General features: G+C 43.0%; 3 protein-coding genes across 5 annotated transcripts; 1 reads left to right on the top strand and 2 right to left on the bottom strand.

The window, feature by feature from the left end:
* Window positions 1-422: 422 nt before the first annotated feature.
* On the bottom strand, window positions 423-1775 carry LOC6593748 (transcription elongation factor S-II). Its single transcript, XM_002018816.2, has 3 exons — window positions 1762-1775; window positions 1541-1627; window positions 423-1475 (listed from the first exon to the last, which is right to left on the bottom strand). The coding sequence occupies exons 2-3, from the start codon at window positions 1610-1612 to the stop codon at window positions 606-608; spliced, it is 942 nt and encodes a 313-aa protein (XP_002018852.1). The 5' UTR covers window positions 1613-1627; window positions 1762-1775; the 3' UTR covers window positions 423-605.
* Window positions 1776-2594: 819 nt separating this feature from the next.
* Window positions 2595-15405, top strand: LOC6593750 (ATP-dependent RNA helicase vasa). Of its 2 annotated transcripts, none has more exons than XM_026987937.1 (10): window positions 2595-2631; window positions 6352-6404; window positions 6470-6513; window positions 9389-9440; window positions 9505-9682; window positions 13414-13667; window positions 13733-14476; window positions 14542-14755; window positions 14821-15092; window positions 15176-15405. In XM_026987937.1, the coding sequence occupies exons 4-10, from the start codon at window positions 9420-9422 to the stop codon at window positions 15227-15229; spliced, it is 1737 nt and encodes a 578-aa protein (XP_026843738.1). In that variant the 5' UTR covers window positions 2595-2631; window positions 6352-6404; window positions 6470-6513; window positions 9389-9419; the 3' UTR covers window positions 15230-15405. The 2 variants fall into 2 exon arrangements, with proteins under 2 accessions (XP_026843738.1, XP_002018854.1); XM_002018818.2 differs by lacking the exon at window positions 2595-2631 and adding an exon at window positions 2980-3048.
* Window positions 5265-11032, bottom strand: LOC6593749 (plasminogen activator inhibitor 1 RNA-binding protein). 2 transcript variants are annotated; one of them, XM_026987938.1, is made up of 5 exons: window positions 10961-11032; window positions 8758-8922; window positions 7505-8305; window positions 6028-6297; window positions 5265-5940 (listed from the first exon to the last, which is right to left on the bottom strand). In XM_026987938.1, exons 3-5 carry the CDS (start codon window positions 8265-8267, stop codon window positions 5420-5422), a joined length of 1554 nt encoding a protein of 517 aa, XP_026843739.1. In that variant the 5' UTR covers window positions 8268-8305; window positions 8758-8922; window positions 10961-11032; the 3' UTR covers window positions 5265-5419. The 2 variants fall into 2 exon arrangements, with proteins under 2 accessions (XP_026843739.1, XP_002018853.2); XM_002018817.2 differs by lacking the exons at window positions 8758-8922; window positions 10961-11032 and adding an exon at window positions 8577-8661.
* Window positions 15406-15434: the final 29 nt, after the last annotated feature.

Below are 15434 nucleotides of genomic sequence, written 5' to 3'. Positions count from 1 at the left end.
TATGGTAACTTCACAGTAGCTACATATTTGTTACATACATACAGATTTAGGTAAAAACGTAAGCGTGATGTAATGCAACGGAAGTGTCTACGGACAGTATTTAACGGTTACCTTGCAGCTGAGTCAGTCCAAGAAATTTCAGTATCAAAATACTTTTGCGTGTTTCAGACCACAATAATAATAATAATACAATAAGAAAATGTACGTCTTGAGTTTTCCTTTATTAGTTCTACACCTCGTTGTGCTAGCACCCCCTGCCGACGGAATACACCAACATACATGCCGATAGTCAAGGTAGATATTTTGTGGTATCAAAAATTAGACGAGTACTGTACCCGCAACAACAAAATGCACGATTATTATCAGACCCTCCCCCCACCCCATCAACCCATTATCACCGGCACTCGAGCAGACAGAATTGATTTTATTTTATCAATAGTTTATTTTTATTGAAATTTCCTCGCTAGGTGGTCAGTGAATGTGAATGCGCTTTCTCAAGCGGGCAAATACAAAAAAGTAGTCGTAGCTTTACAATGTAATAATTATATGTGGGGTTACTTTTTGGAGTCATAGGGGGCTACAAGGTTGCGGGTTGCAGGGGGGACTTAGCAGAATTTCCAGCGATTGCCGCACTCGTTGCACATGACAAAAGTGGTCATGGGCTCGTCGGCGGATCGCGTCTGCAGCTGGTTGTAGGTGCAGTTGCGCTTCTTGCATTTTCCGCACTTTAGGAGATCTGTCTTGGTGCCCTGTACGGTGGCCAGCTGTGCATCGTTGATGGCCTCCTTGACGAACTTCTCGCGCAGTTTCTTCATCTCGTCGCTGGCCATCTCCTCGGGAGTCATTTTGGCTAGCTGCTTGGCAGAGACGGCGCCGCACATGAAGTTGCCGCGCAGACCCGGATTTTTTGGGTCCTTCAGATTGGCCACACGCGATCTAATGCGATTCTTGTACTTCATGTCCGTATTCTTGAACTCCGAATAAATGGCATCCTCTAGTTCGGCGGCCATTTCCTCGGGCTCGGCACAACCTTCGGGCACCTCACCCATCTTCAGAGCGGTGGTCAGCATTTCGCGGCACTTCAAGCGCACGGCATCCGTCATGCCGCCGGAGGGGAAGGAGGTCTGAGACGACGAGACCTTCTTCTCCTCGCGCTTGTCCCTCGAGGAGGAGCTGCTGCTACTGCTAGACTTCTCCTTGCTGGCGGACTTGCTGGAACTCGACGACTTGGAGGCACTACTGTTCGAGCTGTCCTTGCCGGCGGCAGTGCTGTTGTTGGGAGTGGTTGGGGCCGGGCTGGCCAGAAAGCGTTTCCAATTCTTGATCAGGGTTTTGGCCAGGGCAATCACCTCGTCGTCCTTGCTGCTTTTTCGCAGCTCATTGACGGTCATGCCGATGCGCGTTTTGGTCAGAATCTCCAAGTTGATGTTCAACGTTTGCAGGGCCTTCAGCAAATCCAAAGCCTGTTCCTGTCCCTGCAAATGGGGCGGTGGAACAAAAACTAACACAACTATTCAATAGATTGGGGGCCTATACTTACTGAGCCATCGCTCGACGTTGATATCTTGCTCATCTTCTTCTGAATCCGAAAGACTTCATCCTCCACACTCATTTTGGCCGCCAGAAACTGTAGCGCATATGACAGAACAGAGGTTAGGTTAACGGCGTTCCTTCGCTGGGTGCAATTTGTTTCAACAATTCAACAGCAATTTTCTTTTAAACGAGGAATTAACCTTTTTCCCTCCAATAAAAGTTGTTTACCTGCTTTTTTTCTTTATGTATTAGAGCTGGAGAAACATCTATATTAATATCGATGTCGCTATAGACATCGATGTTTTTTTTTCTCAAGCATGGCAACTACACAGGGATGCAATTTTCACAGAGGCACCTGACGGTCAAGAAATACGAGTATAGCCCTGAAATATACTAAAATGTGTATAGAATTTACATCAGGGAGACAGTTTACGGTATTTTTTGAAGACTTTTCGGTATTTTTAGGTATTTTTTTAACAGTAATGAGTCTCATTCCATGCATAAAAGTTGCGGCAAAATTAAATTTGTATGAACCCTTAAAAGCCCGCAACATGGGCAACATTCTGCATACTCTAGGGAAGAAGGATATTATAGAAGTGCGGAAATGTTTGCCATCCTAGGCTCTAATTAATGTAGAAACAATAAAAGCAAGGTCTAAAAACTGGCCAATCTTGTAGACAATTTATGTGGGCATGGCTGAGGGTTTTAGTAAAATCCAATAAAAGCAAGTATTAAGAATAATTCAGTTAAGTATAAAAATGATTAATCAATCGTATAAAACTATGTGGGCATGGTTAAATGTTCTATATAGCTAGTAATATATTACGGAATATAAAAATCCAGGAATATAAAACTTGAATTTGTCAGTATATTTACGGTAAATTTTTAAAAGTAGACGGTATATTTTGGAGGGTCGGACGGTATATTTTAACGATAAGTGTGACCGTGGACACTGGTTGTGATATACCTATATACAAAATGGCCGACAATGCGCCGATATTTAAACTTCTGCGTTTCACGTTTCTCCCATCATTCGTAGTGCGTGCTTTAATCCAATAGATCATAATTAAAAGTAATAACCTTGCAAACATACAACAGGTGAGTTTTCCACAACCGAGAAGTTTTGGAATTGAATGCAACAATTGCAACAAGAAAACACACATGCTTTATAGTGGAATTTTTGCAAACTGTGAAGTTAGCCAATTACAATGCCTCTAAATGTTTAATTCATAAATGTACATATGGTGTAAAGTGTATTCAATTAATACGCCGTGAGACTCCCATTAAAGAATCACCAAGCATCTTTTCATGCCTTTTCAACCATTTTCGCATATCGTCAGTTTTCGCTTTACCGTTCTGTTCTATTCACCGCAAGTTTCAGGGCTGTCGAAGAGCAAATTTATGGTTTTCTGCGCAGATTTCTTTCGGGTCTTTCTATTCTGTAAACCAACCTGCACGGATGCGCAGCGTTAGAAAAAAAATAACCAAAGAATAAAGGTAGCAAAAGTGAACAAAGTAAGTTGGCAGCCGTTTGCGCAACGGCTCCTGTTTGTGTTCTTTTGTAAGCAAATGCGTGTTTTTTTATGTTCATATATTTAGAGCTGAGATAAGATTAACAACTACCAGAAAAAAACGTGAATTCTGGAAATAGGGGCAAAGCATTTCTTCGAAAATGCAGACGCGTGTCATTCGGTGTGTGTGTGCGTGCCTAAAACTGGCGCTTTCTTGCATTTTTTTTACCCCTCAACCCTTTGATGGCTGATTAATACATTCTAAAATCTCGGAAAATATTCTTCGTTTCGCGTTTCTCTCATCCTTCCCTTTCCGTTTATGACGTCTTTCAGATTGTGTGTGCCGCAAAAAAATGTACTAAAAGGTTAACGGTTTGCAATGCCTTTTAATGTTTAATTTATATTTATAAATAATAGTTTAATAATAAATAATAATGTTCAATAATTCCTACGTGCAAACCCCCATTTAAGATTCGAAAAACCAAGCGCTTTTTCATTCCTTTTCAATCCATCACCTATCGTCCGTTTTCACTATGACTGCACAGCGTCGCCCCTGTCCATGTGTGTGCGCTCTCTTGCACGTATTTCGTGTGCCTTCGTATGTGTGCTTGGCTTTCACGATGGTCGTTTCTTCCAGAACCTTCTATCCGTTCCCCGTCCTTTAACCGATGGTTTGAAATAGTACCTTTTTTGTGTGTTTTTCTTTATTTTTATCAAATAATTTTCTTTGTTTTATGTTTAAACGAGTTTCTCAACACTGTTGCGGTTGAATGGTTTTGTTTGTTTCTTTCTTTGGGTCAAAATACAATACAATATTTCAAAAATGTTCGTATATTTTGTTCTTCTAAGTGGTTTATTCCCTATTTTCTTTGTATTTTGTTTTGCTGTCGTAAAATTTGTTGTTTCTTTTCGCAATTGTTGTATCCTATCATATGAATATACGTTTTTTTTTTTTTATTAATTTATACAATTTCTAATTGTAAAAGCAAACAATCTTACAGGGGATCATACAATCGCTTTTTGCGTGTTTAGGATGGTTTTTATACTCTGCCTTGCATTGGGACCTTTTTAGGGAAAGCGTTCTTCCCCGTAAATCTACTTATTAAATGTTTATATTTGTTCCAATAGTTAATTAGAATATTGTTTTATTTATTGTTTTTGTGTGTTTTTTTTTCATAATTCTTAAAGTTATGTTTTTTTTTCAGTATGCGGTTTCAGTTTTTTCCTTTTTTTTTTTGTTTGTTCTATAATTAAAAGTAGTATATATGATGCATAATTAATTTGCTTTATAATTATTAAATTTAAATGTATAATTATAGAATTTGCATCGAGAAACACAATTACAGGGGCTTTAACAGTTGCTATTCTTTTGGTTTTTTGTTTTTGTTTTCGAACTACAGCTTTTAATATTTTTCCATTTTGTTGTTTCCTTTATTTTAAATAAAATTGTAACATGGTAAATAATAAAAAAGGTGTACAGTTTTCCCTCGTGAAAATTGTATTTGTTTTTAATTGAACAAAACAAATCGTATGGAGTAATGAAAATGCTTTTACGAAGTGTATTTTTTAGTATTAGTTTTCTTTCTTCTCCTCTGCTTCTTCCACAAGCCGCGCCAGGCCGGTGATGTGTTCTCTTCGTGCTCTCTTCTTCCTTAGTTCATTTTTTAAACGCTTTGTAGCTACTGTACTAGTTCTATTGTTAGTAGGATGATTATTGAGTGTTTGATCAGAAAAACGATATACGTAATTATAAAAAAAAATAAATCAAATTTACAATACATTTGCCTGTTGTAATAAAATAATTTCTCTTAAACGCCGCAGCCGCCATATTGGAAAACAAATCTCTCTCTCTTATACGAATGTCGATTTTGAATGGACATGACATTTCAATTACAATTTTTCAATCCTAAATGAAATGGGGATGTGTGTGCAGGTGTGGGTGTGGGTGGTGTGTGTCAGTAGTGTCTTCTCTTCTTTTCTTCTTTCTTCTTCTTCCGACTAGTTTATACGAAGTTTCAGCTTGATCGCGATTTTACTTGTAAAAAACCTGATTAGTGAGCGCCACGCATAAACTAAAATTGCTTTTGTTTTCATCATATATTTCTATATATATGTATTATTTTTATTTTCCATTTTCTGCATAGCTGTTTCGTGTTGTTGTTTTGTTGCTTTTGGCTTTTCATGGCGGCTACAATTTGTTTTAGAAATTTGTTTCTTGTATTTGTCTGTGATATATGTAATTTATTAGTTTTTCATTTTGGTAACCTGCTCCAGAGCCGCCTGCTAGCTAGCTAGTCCTTCTAGTACACCATTGCCGCCGCGAACAATCCCAGATCAGTCACCAAAATGTGTTTAAAATTTGAGGAACTCCTCGCTTAGGCCAGTGTCGGGAACTGGCGCTCATCGTTCACCTTGGGGGCGGCATTCTGTTGCCGCTCATTGCCGAAACGCTTGGCGCCACCGCCCAAACCGCCAGCACCACCACCACTGTTGTTGGCTCCCGGACCGCGACGCTCGATTGGCGGCCGGTTGTTTGTTGGTGCCGATGTGGCACCACCAGCAGCAGCTCCTTCCTCAATGTTCTGGCGAGGACCCGATGGCGGGCCATCACGGGGTCCATCACGTGGTCCGCCACGATTGCCGCCCTCAGGACGGGGTCCATCGCGACCAATACCGCCGCCGACACGTGGTCCGCCGCGACCACCGCGTCCGCCAAAGCCGCCTGGACCGCGACGACCGTCATTGAAGTTAAACTGGATATTGAGAACGCGCTGCTGGCGGCCAACGCGCTGTGGGTACATGGCAGGGTCGTATTCAAGTTCCTCTTCGCTCTCATTTTCCTTCTTTTTGTTGCTGGTCAGTACGACCATCTTCTTCCACTGCGATGTGTCCTCACCTGAGAAAATACACACAAGGTTTCAATTAGTATTCGATTATTCCATCCCCCTGCAGGAGGGCTAGGAAGCTATCATATGTTACGCACCTTCTCCGGCCTTGCGTATATTGAAGGTGGGCTTAGTGCGCTGCCCCTGCTGTGCCTTCCACTCGTCCAATGTCAGCTCTTTGGTCTCTTCCTCGGCGGCTGCCTGCTGCTCGCTCTGCTGTTCATTTCCAGACTCGTTGGCCTTGTTTTCTCCATCGGCATTGTTCACACTTGTCTCGCTTTCGTTCTTGTTCACATCATCAATGGCCTCCTTGACCGAACCCCAGTTGTGGGCGCCAGCTCCATCGCGCTTATCAATTGCCTTAACACCTGCGAAATGTAAAACAAAAAATTCATTAATAACATTTTCGTATTTATTTATAGAAGGCGAAGGAATTAAGGTTTTTTCCCGAAGGAAGCCCAAAGCAGATCGCAAAGTAAGTTGTTTTACTGTATTCTTATGACTTTTTACTAATTTTTGTTGTTTTTATTTATCTTACAGAAGAAGCATTCAGAAGCCTTCAACTGGTTGATTTTTGTTTTTTGGTAAGTGAAAGGAAATATTCAAAACCTATATATACAGCTAAAGTTATTTGATTCTGTCAAGTCCGATTCCCTTCTGTTATATACTTGTAATTCCATGGCGACTGCCCTAATTGGGACCCCCATCAGCTGGCCCTCAAATATTTACTACCTTCACCTTTGCCTATTGATAGATAAGCGCCAGCACACGATTGTGTGCTGTAAAATCAGATTATACGGAATAAAACACTTGCTCTGCAGAGGTATTCATGTTTGCTCTGAAACAAAATGGGCCTCCTACAATCATATACTTGTGAACGTAAAACGCCGCCAGAAAGACGCGCAAACTATTTTTAACACATTTTCACATTTTCCACTTGGCGTCTGAGGCAGGCGGTGAGATTTTTCTCTGCTCTTTGCTTTGCTTGAACTTTTTGGGATTTTAATTTTGGATATTCCAAAAATGAATAGTGAAATAGTGAAAGAAAGATGAGGCGGCGCGGGTATGAGGTTATATAGAAATTTGTATGTTTTCCGATTAATATTGATTTGGCTTGATCCAACGAAAATCCCACCACCACGTGAGCAAAAGATTTATTTCGTCGTTTCCGCGTGTCTCTCATGATGTTTTTGTGTCTTAATTGGTTTACACTTGGCGAAAATTTGTTGAATATTGTAATTTTTACCTAAAATTTTATGATTCATATTTCAATAGTACCCTTTCTTTGAATCAAGAAACAGATTGTCATGATCATGATAATTGAATAGGTATAAGCATTGGAATGTCTGTTTGGTTACCAAAACCCCCCTCCCCCACGCCTTTGCGCCCGCCTGCTGATTTTGTTTTTGGTTGTCATGGAAAAAATGTTTTTTTTTTTCGTACAAAATTTTCATATTCGGTTTTCTGGTGGGCGGGCATTTTGTTTGTGGTTATGTCCGTCTGCCATGCCATGATGTGTTCCCCTGCACCCGCTACCGCTACAGCTCCCAATCGTCCATTGGCTACTACACTCACCAGTTTTGTCGGATCCAGACTGACGATCGAATTCCCGCTTCCTGTTCTGTCCATCAAAGTTGCGGTTCTGGCGAGGTGGGCGATCACCGCCAGCTCCACTGTTACCCTGGCCGCGATACGGACGGGGCTGACCATCGGGAGGTCCACCAGGGCCATTCTCACGGACATTGCGACGGTTGTTGCGCTGCTCACGTGTTTCGTAGTTGCCATTTCCATTTCCATCGCGCACGCCACCACCATTCTGTTGACGGAAGTTCACGTTGCGCTCACGCTGCTGGCCCTGTCCGCGTTGTTCCCGCTCCTGTCCCTGCCCTTGACCGGTGCCGAATTCACGTGTTCTGTTGCCAAAGCCGCCGCCGCCTGGACGGGGAGCACCACCGCCGCCGCTGCCGCCTTGCTTGTAACCGCCGCTGCTGTTGTCTTTGTTGAACTGTTTGTCCGTGGTAGTAGCGGGCTTCTTGCCTTCGTTGTTGTTGTTATTTTTGTTGAGAGCATTTGGCTTGTTCTCCTTTTCGGCCTGATTTGGTTTCTTAGCGTTTGGTCCTCCGCCAGCGGCTGCTGTCTTGGCCACCTTGACGGCGCCACTCTTGGTGGCTGCCGATGCGGCGGCAGCACCGCCCGCGGCAGGCTGTGGCTGCTTCTTCTTGCTGGCTGCTGTTGCGGCTGCTACGGCAGCGGTCGCCGCCACAAGATTATCTAATGGTTCGGAAACATCATCGTCCATGAACAAGAGTTCATAACGATTTTTACCGGCGCTATCCATGATTTGAGGTTTCTGTGGCTCTTGGCTGCTTTGCTTGCCTGCAAAAGAATTTTTACACAGTTTTAAATTGATTTTTCTTTCCTTCACACCCTCTCCACACACACACGACGCACGATGATTTATGCAAACGAGAGTTGAGGTTTTCTGTCACACAATGGAAATTGGAATCGAATCGAATGTCGCTTGTGCGCACGGAAAACTAGATGTTTTTCATTTGCACAATATATTTTGTGTGCTGCTGGTGCGTGTGGAATGAATTTTGTGTTTTTTATTTTAATTTTGCCTCGCTTTGCGCGGAATTTTCCTTACTTTTCTCGCTGGCTGTTGGTGGCTGCTGCTCTCTAACCTTAATTTTCAGCGTTTCTTCGCCTCGCTGCTAGTATTACCTACACATACACGCTAACGACTGCACACGCACATGGCCTGCTCACGCATACAGTTAAGCAAGCCCACATGTGTTCTTGGTATACATAGAAAAACAGAAACTCACGTTTTTGCTGCTCTCGTCACCGGGTGAATGGCAAACAATCGACCAGTTGTCAGATAGAAGCAGGTTTGCTGGCAACTCTCTCGAATACTATTGAGGTGGCAGCCCTACACAGTCGACACAATTAAAAACTTAATTGAAGATTTGGATGCCATCAATTGGGATAAGCTGAAAATAAACATAAAAGGAAAATATTAAATTAAATTAAATACATTAAATTGATTTAATTGTGCATATAGGTTGAAAGATTGGGTAGATAGTAAAAACCATTTCGAGTTAAGGGATTATCGACAATCGGTTATCGGCAATTTTTTCAGTGGCGGCAGCGTACTTTTAAGCAAATTATACACTTTGTTTCTTCTAAATATTAATGAACATTGAAAGAAAGAAAAGAACAAGGTAACCTGCTAGTTGAATTATGTGTTTGGTCGAAAAAATAATTAAATACTGTGCTCTGATCAATGAAATCGGTTATCGACTGTTTTGTATTTGGCGCCACTTTTAAATTCTTGAACGTGTTACTTTTAAAACGATTTCCTAGATATTCCTTTGAGAAGATCTACTTTTAATTATATTAAATGTAAAGAAAACTGCTTATGATTTTGATATTAACTTTTACATTTTTGTATTTCAGATAACTTTAAAAAAACTTGAATTTTTCGAAAATGTCAGACTGGAGCGAAGAGGTACATAATTGTCTTACACATAAGCATTTTGAAATTTTCCAATTTCTAATGAATCACTCTCCAGGAAGTCGATTCGAATAAAGGAACAAAAGCGAAGGAGGTAGATGGTTGGAGCGACGAGGAGACTCCACAGACAACCGCAAGCCGTGGAGGAGGCCCCGATGGGGTCGATCGCGGCAGTTACCGCGGAGGACGTGCCGGAGGAGACGGTGGCTATAGACGTCGCTATGACGCTGAAGATGGTAAAGATCTATAATTTTTTGTTGCATTTCCTGGTTTAGATAATCACGATATAAGCTATGTGTGTGTTTTTTTTGTAATGTAGTTTTTTTTCGTTGTCCTCCGACTGTCCCCCATGCTCGGTAGGGATCTCTTTCTCTTCACATTGCTGCCAATCAGCCAATCGAGTGCAGATGAAGATACCTCCTAGCTGGGACAGGGATGTGGTGATCTACTTCCTCGATAACCTCGATCTGCGAGCATACACCACAATGCCGAAGGTGCGCGAGCTTCGCGATTACTTGTTCACAGCATTTAAAGCGCTGGTGACCAGCGAATGGAATGCTCTGCAGCGTCATGATCGCGAGGAGAAGGAGAAACAGATTCAGGAAACGGCAGTCAGGTCACAGCGCATTATAGAGGAAATCGAGCAAATGCTAAATGAGACGGAATCTGGTGAAAGGCAGAATGAGAATATGTTTAGACAGCTCCAGGAAATGCACATGCAAAACAGGGCAAATTTGGGCGAGTTGTATGATGATTTTGATCACTTTGTGGTGCCCAGGTATCGTCACAGCAGAGCAATGCAAATGCGTGGCAGAGGACGCAGACGTCGTAGAACTGCGTCCCCATCCTCTGAGGAAGCTGAACAAATTCGACACTTCGTAGATCTCTACAGAAACGGCCGTAACTTGAATAGGGAGAACCAAGGAGCTGTACTCCCACATGAATCAGAAGATGAGGCAGCAGCACTTCCTTCCACTTTTGACGCGACGAGATTTCCCCACTGGTTCAGTGATAACTATATGCAGGAGCACAGGATGGTGATGGCGTTGAACTTTGGTTCAATAAGACAGCTGAAAGATCGTATGCCACAACCACCACGCGAACTACAGATGCCATGGGCTTGGCAGGAACTCGAATTGCCGGATGTGGTATCTCACGTGGGGGCAAATAGAGCAGTTGAGCAAATGGAGCAGCGGGTGCGGCAGGAACTGCGGGAACAGGAGCTGAGGGAACTGCAGGAACAGGAGCTGCAGGAGCTGCAAGCAGATGGGTACGGCGGCGGCTACTCGAGCACGCAGGCCAGCGGACTGCAGATCAATGTGGCGCGTGAGCTACAGTCGCAGCACCACCAGGACACCCCCGATGGAGCCTACTTCAGTCGCAACGTGTCGACGCACGACGATGATACAGGCGGTCCACGTGTGGCCGCAACATCCACACCACTAACAAATAACATCCACGACGGGTACGCCTATCTCATCTTTTCTATCCTCTTGGATTGTTTTCCCGCTTACCTTCTATACGGGGGATCCTCTGGAGTAGCCTTCGATGCGATCAGATCTTGCACAACGCAGGAACGAACGGAGAACGTTTAGAAAAGCATGAAAACACAATTTAGTCAATTCAATTAAATTTTATCTTTTTTTTAAAACATTTTCTCAGAGAAAATACAACGACTGTTACGTGCTTTTCATTAAGTTAAAAGTCTAAATCGCAGGCCTACTACGTTAATGCCTTGTACATCATTTTTTTTTTAAATTGAATTTTAGCATGGTTCTGTCATGTGTATTTGGTACATCGTTCGATGATAGAGAGAGAGATTACCCCACTTTTTTGTTTCAGACAAACCACTGACTTCCGTCTATCTTTCTGTGAAGAATCTAGCTTCCGTTGCTTTCCGAATCTGATTCAATTAAGATGTACCATTCTGTTAATGTATGTACGTTCCGCAGCTTGACATTTATTCCGAGATCGTCGAGTCTGCTGCTCGATGAGGATAGAACTCCTCTTATGATGCCCGGATCCGAGGGTGCACTCTCGTTGCCACCGGAGTGTTCATTGGAGGCGGAGTTTCCGATGCCATCACAAATGGTGGACAGCGGCAATGGACAGACGATGGAGGTGGAGGACAGCGGTTCCACGATGGTACGCTCTCGACTTGGAGCCACACCATTTCGTCCGTTTCTGCCAGTGATCGACGAGGAGCAGCAGGTGCAACAGCGTAACCTCACCATGTTGCCGCGTGTGCTGGAGATGTCGTTGGATTCGCCATTAGCAGCAGTAGAACGAGCAGCTGAAGGCACACCGGAAGCAGTGGCTGAAGGTACAGTGGAAGCGTTACCAGAAGGCACTCCAGGAGCGGTAGCAGTGGCCTCGCCGACTTCTCCACGTGAATGGAGTGCGGTATTTCGAACACGCGGACAAATAACGACGAACTACTATGAAACGCCACCTCCACGACCACCAAAAAGGGTACGTCGAGCAATTCCAGCATCAGTGGATATAGAACGTCGAGCAGATCCAGCATCAGAGGACATAGGACATCGAGCAGATCCAGCATCAGAAGACATACGACCTCAAGAAAATCCAGAGCACATACAGGGTGAACTGCCGCGTGTCAATGATGAGATTACAATGAGTTTTATGGCCACTTTACTACAAGAGGCGACAGACGTGATCGCACATTCTCTACAGATGATTACGATGCCAGAAGTGCAGGAACAGCCCCAGCAAGTAGCGCCGCCACTACCGCCAGATGAAGCTCTGGTAGATCCTCCCGTTCTTCCAGAAATCTTAAACGAATCATTGCCCAATATATCGGAGAGCGCAGTACCGAATATAGAAATAATGGATCCCCTTCCGGTGGTACAGGTGTTACAGCCCACAATCCCCTCCTTAGCCGACTTAAGTGATCACGCTGTCGTCACTGATGTGCAAATTCTGCCACCATTAAATCTGGACAGAGCCAAAGAACAGTCAAGAGGATCAGCAGGATGTCCAGCCATAGATCAAACGGGAGGATCCGAAGATCGGAGTGAGGAAATAACAGTCGTGCAAGCGTCGTCTTTGCAGCAGAACGTGGCCACCGAGGATCGTTTGCATCAACAACTCATGGAAAATGTAGCTTTCATATTCGAGCACAAGGACATGCTCCGGCTGATGGTCGATCATCAGAAGCATCTCAGCGATCACCACCAGTGCACCGCAGAAGAGAGCAGCAGCAGTGGTACAAAGACAAATTATCGCTGCCTCCCCGCTGTGCAGACCTACGATTTCGATATTATTTTGAATATGCCACGGTCAAAGCTGCAACTTGTCCATGGTCTGATGGAGGCGCTCATCACGTTGCCACAGGTGGATCTGCAGAATGCATCGTTCATCAGGAACCGCCTAGATGCGGCGAATGCCTTTCGCTATGTCCTGGACTTGAAGACGGCAGGCATTGTGACGCTATGCGACGATGGGAGATTCTTTTCGTTGAATTAATCGGTCTCATTCATTATCAGTATTTTTGAATATTTATATTTCATAAATATATAATTAGTTTTTAAGTTTTAAACCACATTTGACTACAATGAATTTAATAATTTTATTGAAGAATTTATTTCAATTTGATTAAGAGATTATATTATATCTTCAATTTTAAAAAATATCCTTTCAATATTGAATGGAAATATTTATAATTTTATTACTTGTTAATCTTTTAATAGAATTCATCAGGCTTTAGGCTTTAAAAAAAAAAATTGCAGTCTTACAATGAAATATGGACAGCTTTGAATATTTATATTATATAACAATATAGTTTTTGTTTAATGTTTATTTTCTGTGTTTTTATCAACCATTGTGTCCTCTTTAATGTTATTAAAACTATAAAAAGTGTGATGTCTTATTTCTTAAATTATTCTGTTTTTCTTCGGTTGTGTAAATTTGAAATTTAATATTTACTAAAAATGTATTTGTAATTCAGGCGAAGGACGCCGTGGAGGCTTTAATCGCGACCGTGGAGATCGCGGCGACGGCGAAGAACGCGGAGAACGGAAAGAACGTCGTCGCAAAGATGACGATGAGGACGATCTGAATAACAACAAGGACGGAGAAGATGCCGAGAAAAAGCGGGAGTTTTATATCCCGCCAGAACCATCCACCGATGAAGCCGAGATTTTCAGCACTGGCATCTCATCGGGCATCAATTTTTCGAAGTATGATAACATTCCTGTGAAGGTAAGTCTCTCGACAGTCATTTTAAAATTCCGAATTGATACTAAATTGAATTGATATTTCAATAGGTAAGCGGCGATAATCCACCAGCTGCCATAAAGAAGTTCGAAGATGCTAAATTGAGGGATATTATCGCGGCAAATGTGACGAAATCGGGCTATAAGTTGGCCACGCCCATTCAAAAGGTCGCCATACCGGTGATTGCCGCTGGCCGTGACCTGATGGCCTGTGCCCAGACTGGTTCTGGCAAGACGGCCGCCTTCCTCTTGCCGATACTCAACTTATTGTTGAACGATGCCGTCGATCTGGAGATTGGCAAGCCACAGGCTGTGATCGTATCGCCCACTCGCGAGTTGGCCATTCAGATCTATCACGAGGCTAGGAAGTTCAGTCACGAGTCGTATTTGAAGATCAGCATTTTGTATGGCGGCACTTCGGTCAAGTACCAGAACGAGTCGATTATGATGGGATGCCATCTGCTGATTGCCACCCCAGGGCGTCTGCTTGATTTTGTGGAGCGTGCTTTCATCACTTTCGACGATACCCGTTTCCTTGTCATGGACGAGGCCGATCGCATGCTGGACATGGGGTTCTCGGAAAGCATGCGCAAGATTGTCACTCACTGCACAATGCGCGCCCAGCATCAGACCTTGATGTTTTCGGCCACATTCCCCCAGGAGATCCAGCGCATGGCTGGCGAGTTTCTCAACAACTATATTTTTGTAACTATTGGCGTTGTTGGCGGTGCTTGTTCTGATGTCAAGCAGACAATCCATGAGGTCACAAAGTACAACAAGCGCCGCAAATTAATTGTAAGCACTGACCCTAGTCCATACCATTGAATCACCCCTCCCTAAATAATTGATTAATTTTATAGGACATTTTGAAAGAAAGCGCCGATGGCACCATTGTCTTCGTTGAGACCAAACGTGGCGCAGATTTTCTGGCCTCGTATTTGTCGGAAGCCGAGCATCCCACAACTTCGATTCATGGCGATCGACTACAGAGTCAGCGCGAGCAGGCTCTGCGCGACTTTAAGACTGGCAAGATGAAAGTGCTCATTGCCACATCGGTTGCTTCTCGTGGTCTAGGTAATCTATAAATTTAAATGAATATTCAGATAATTTACGTTCCATTTTGATGCATTTCTGATCAGATATTAAGAACGTCAAGCATGTCGTTAACTACGATATGCCCAAGACCATTGATGACTATGTTCATCGTATTGGGCGCACCGGTCGTGTGGGAAATAATGGTCGGGCCACTTCGTTCTTTGATCCCGATCAGGATTCGGCCTTGGCCTCAGATCTGGTTAAAATTCTTGAGGGATCTGACCAGGTAGTGCCAGGATTTCTACGCGTTTTGAGTGGTGGCGGTGGCCATGGCGGTTGCGGGTCCCAGTTTGGTGGCTATGATGTTCGCGGAAGTGTAAGTTTTAAATATTAAACAATTACATAATAGCTTTATATTGTTTTACTAATTATGATCCATTTTCTGCACTGCACAAACAGGGCAATGTCATCCAGGAAGCTTCAGCTGTAGAAGATGAACAGGAATGGGACTAGGCCGCTCTGACTAAAAAGAAAAACCATTGACTAAAATAAGGCTTATATATAGAAGTAAAATATATATGTACATATATATATGTATATATATATATATGAAGCCTTTATAAACATCAATTGCCTTGCATAAGTTGGCACATTTTCAAATAAAAGAATAATTCATATATGATCAATAATGTACATTTTTATATATTCTGTTGCTAGA

This window comes from Drosophila persimilis, unplaced genomic scaffold (genome assembly GCF_003286085.1).
Source record: "Drosophila persimilis strain 14011-0111.01,24,50 unplaced genomic scaffold, DperRS2 tig00000124-arrow-pilon, whole genome shotgun sequence".
NCBI classification, from domain to species: domain Eukaryota; kingdom Metazoa; phylum Arthropoda; class Insecta; order Diptera; family Drosophilidae; genus Drosophila; species Drosophila persimilis.
The sequence above is the reverse complement of the archived record's forward strand: the minus strand, read 5'-3'. Positions and strand labels throughout refer to the sequence as shown.

Bases quoted from the DNA above. Each gene is read 5' to 3' on its own strand.
- LOC6593748 (XM_002018816.2), bottom strand. From the start codon at position 1,612: ATGAGTGTGGAGGATGAAGTCTTTCGGATTCAGAAGAAGATGAGCAAG. The intron at 1,476-1,540 runs GTAAGTATAGGC...CCCCATTTGCAG, and splicing joins CAACGTCGAGCGATGGCTCA to GGACAGGAACAGGCTTTGGA.
- LOC6593749 (XM_026987938.1), bottom strand. From the start codon at position 8,267: ATGGATAGCGCCGGTAAAAATCGTTATGAACTCTTGTTCATGGACGAT. The intron at 6,298-7,504 runs GTGAGTGTAGTA...TACATTTCGCAG, and splicing joins GTCTGGATCCGACAAAACTG to GTGTTAAGGCAATTGATAAG. The intron at 5,941-6,027 runs GTGCGTAACATA...GTATTTTCTCAG, and splicing joins TATACGCAAGGCCGGAGAAG to GTGAGGACACATCGCAGTGG.
- LOC6593750 (XM_026987937.1), top strand. From the start codon at position 9,420: ATGTCAGACTGGAGCGAAGAG. The intron at 13,668-13,732 runs GTAAGTCTCTCG...ATATTTCAATAG, and splicing joins ATGATAACATTCCTGTGAAG to GTAAGCGGCGATAATCCACC. The intron at 14,477-14,541 runs GTAAGCACTGAC...TTAATTTTATAG, and splicing joins ACAAGCGCCGCAAATTAATT to GACATTTTGAAAGAAAGCGC.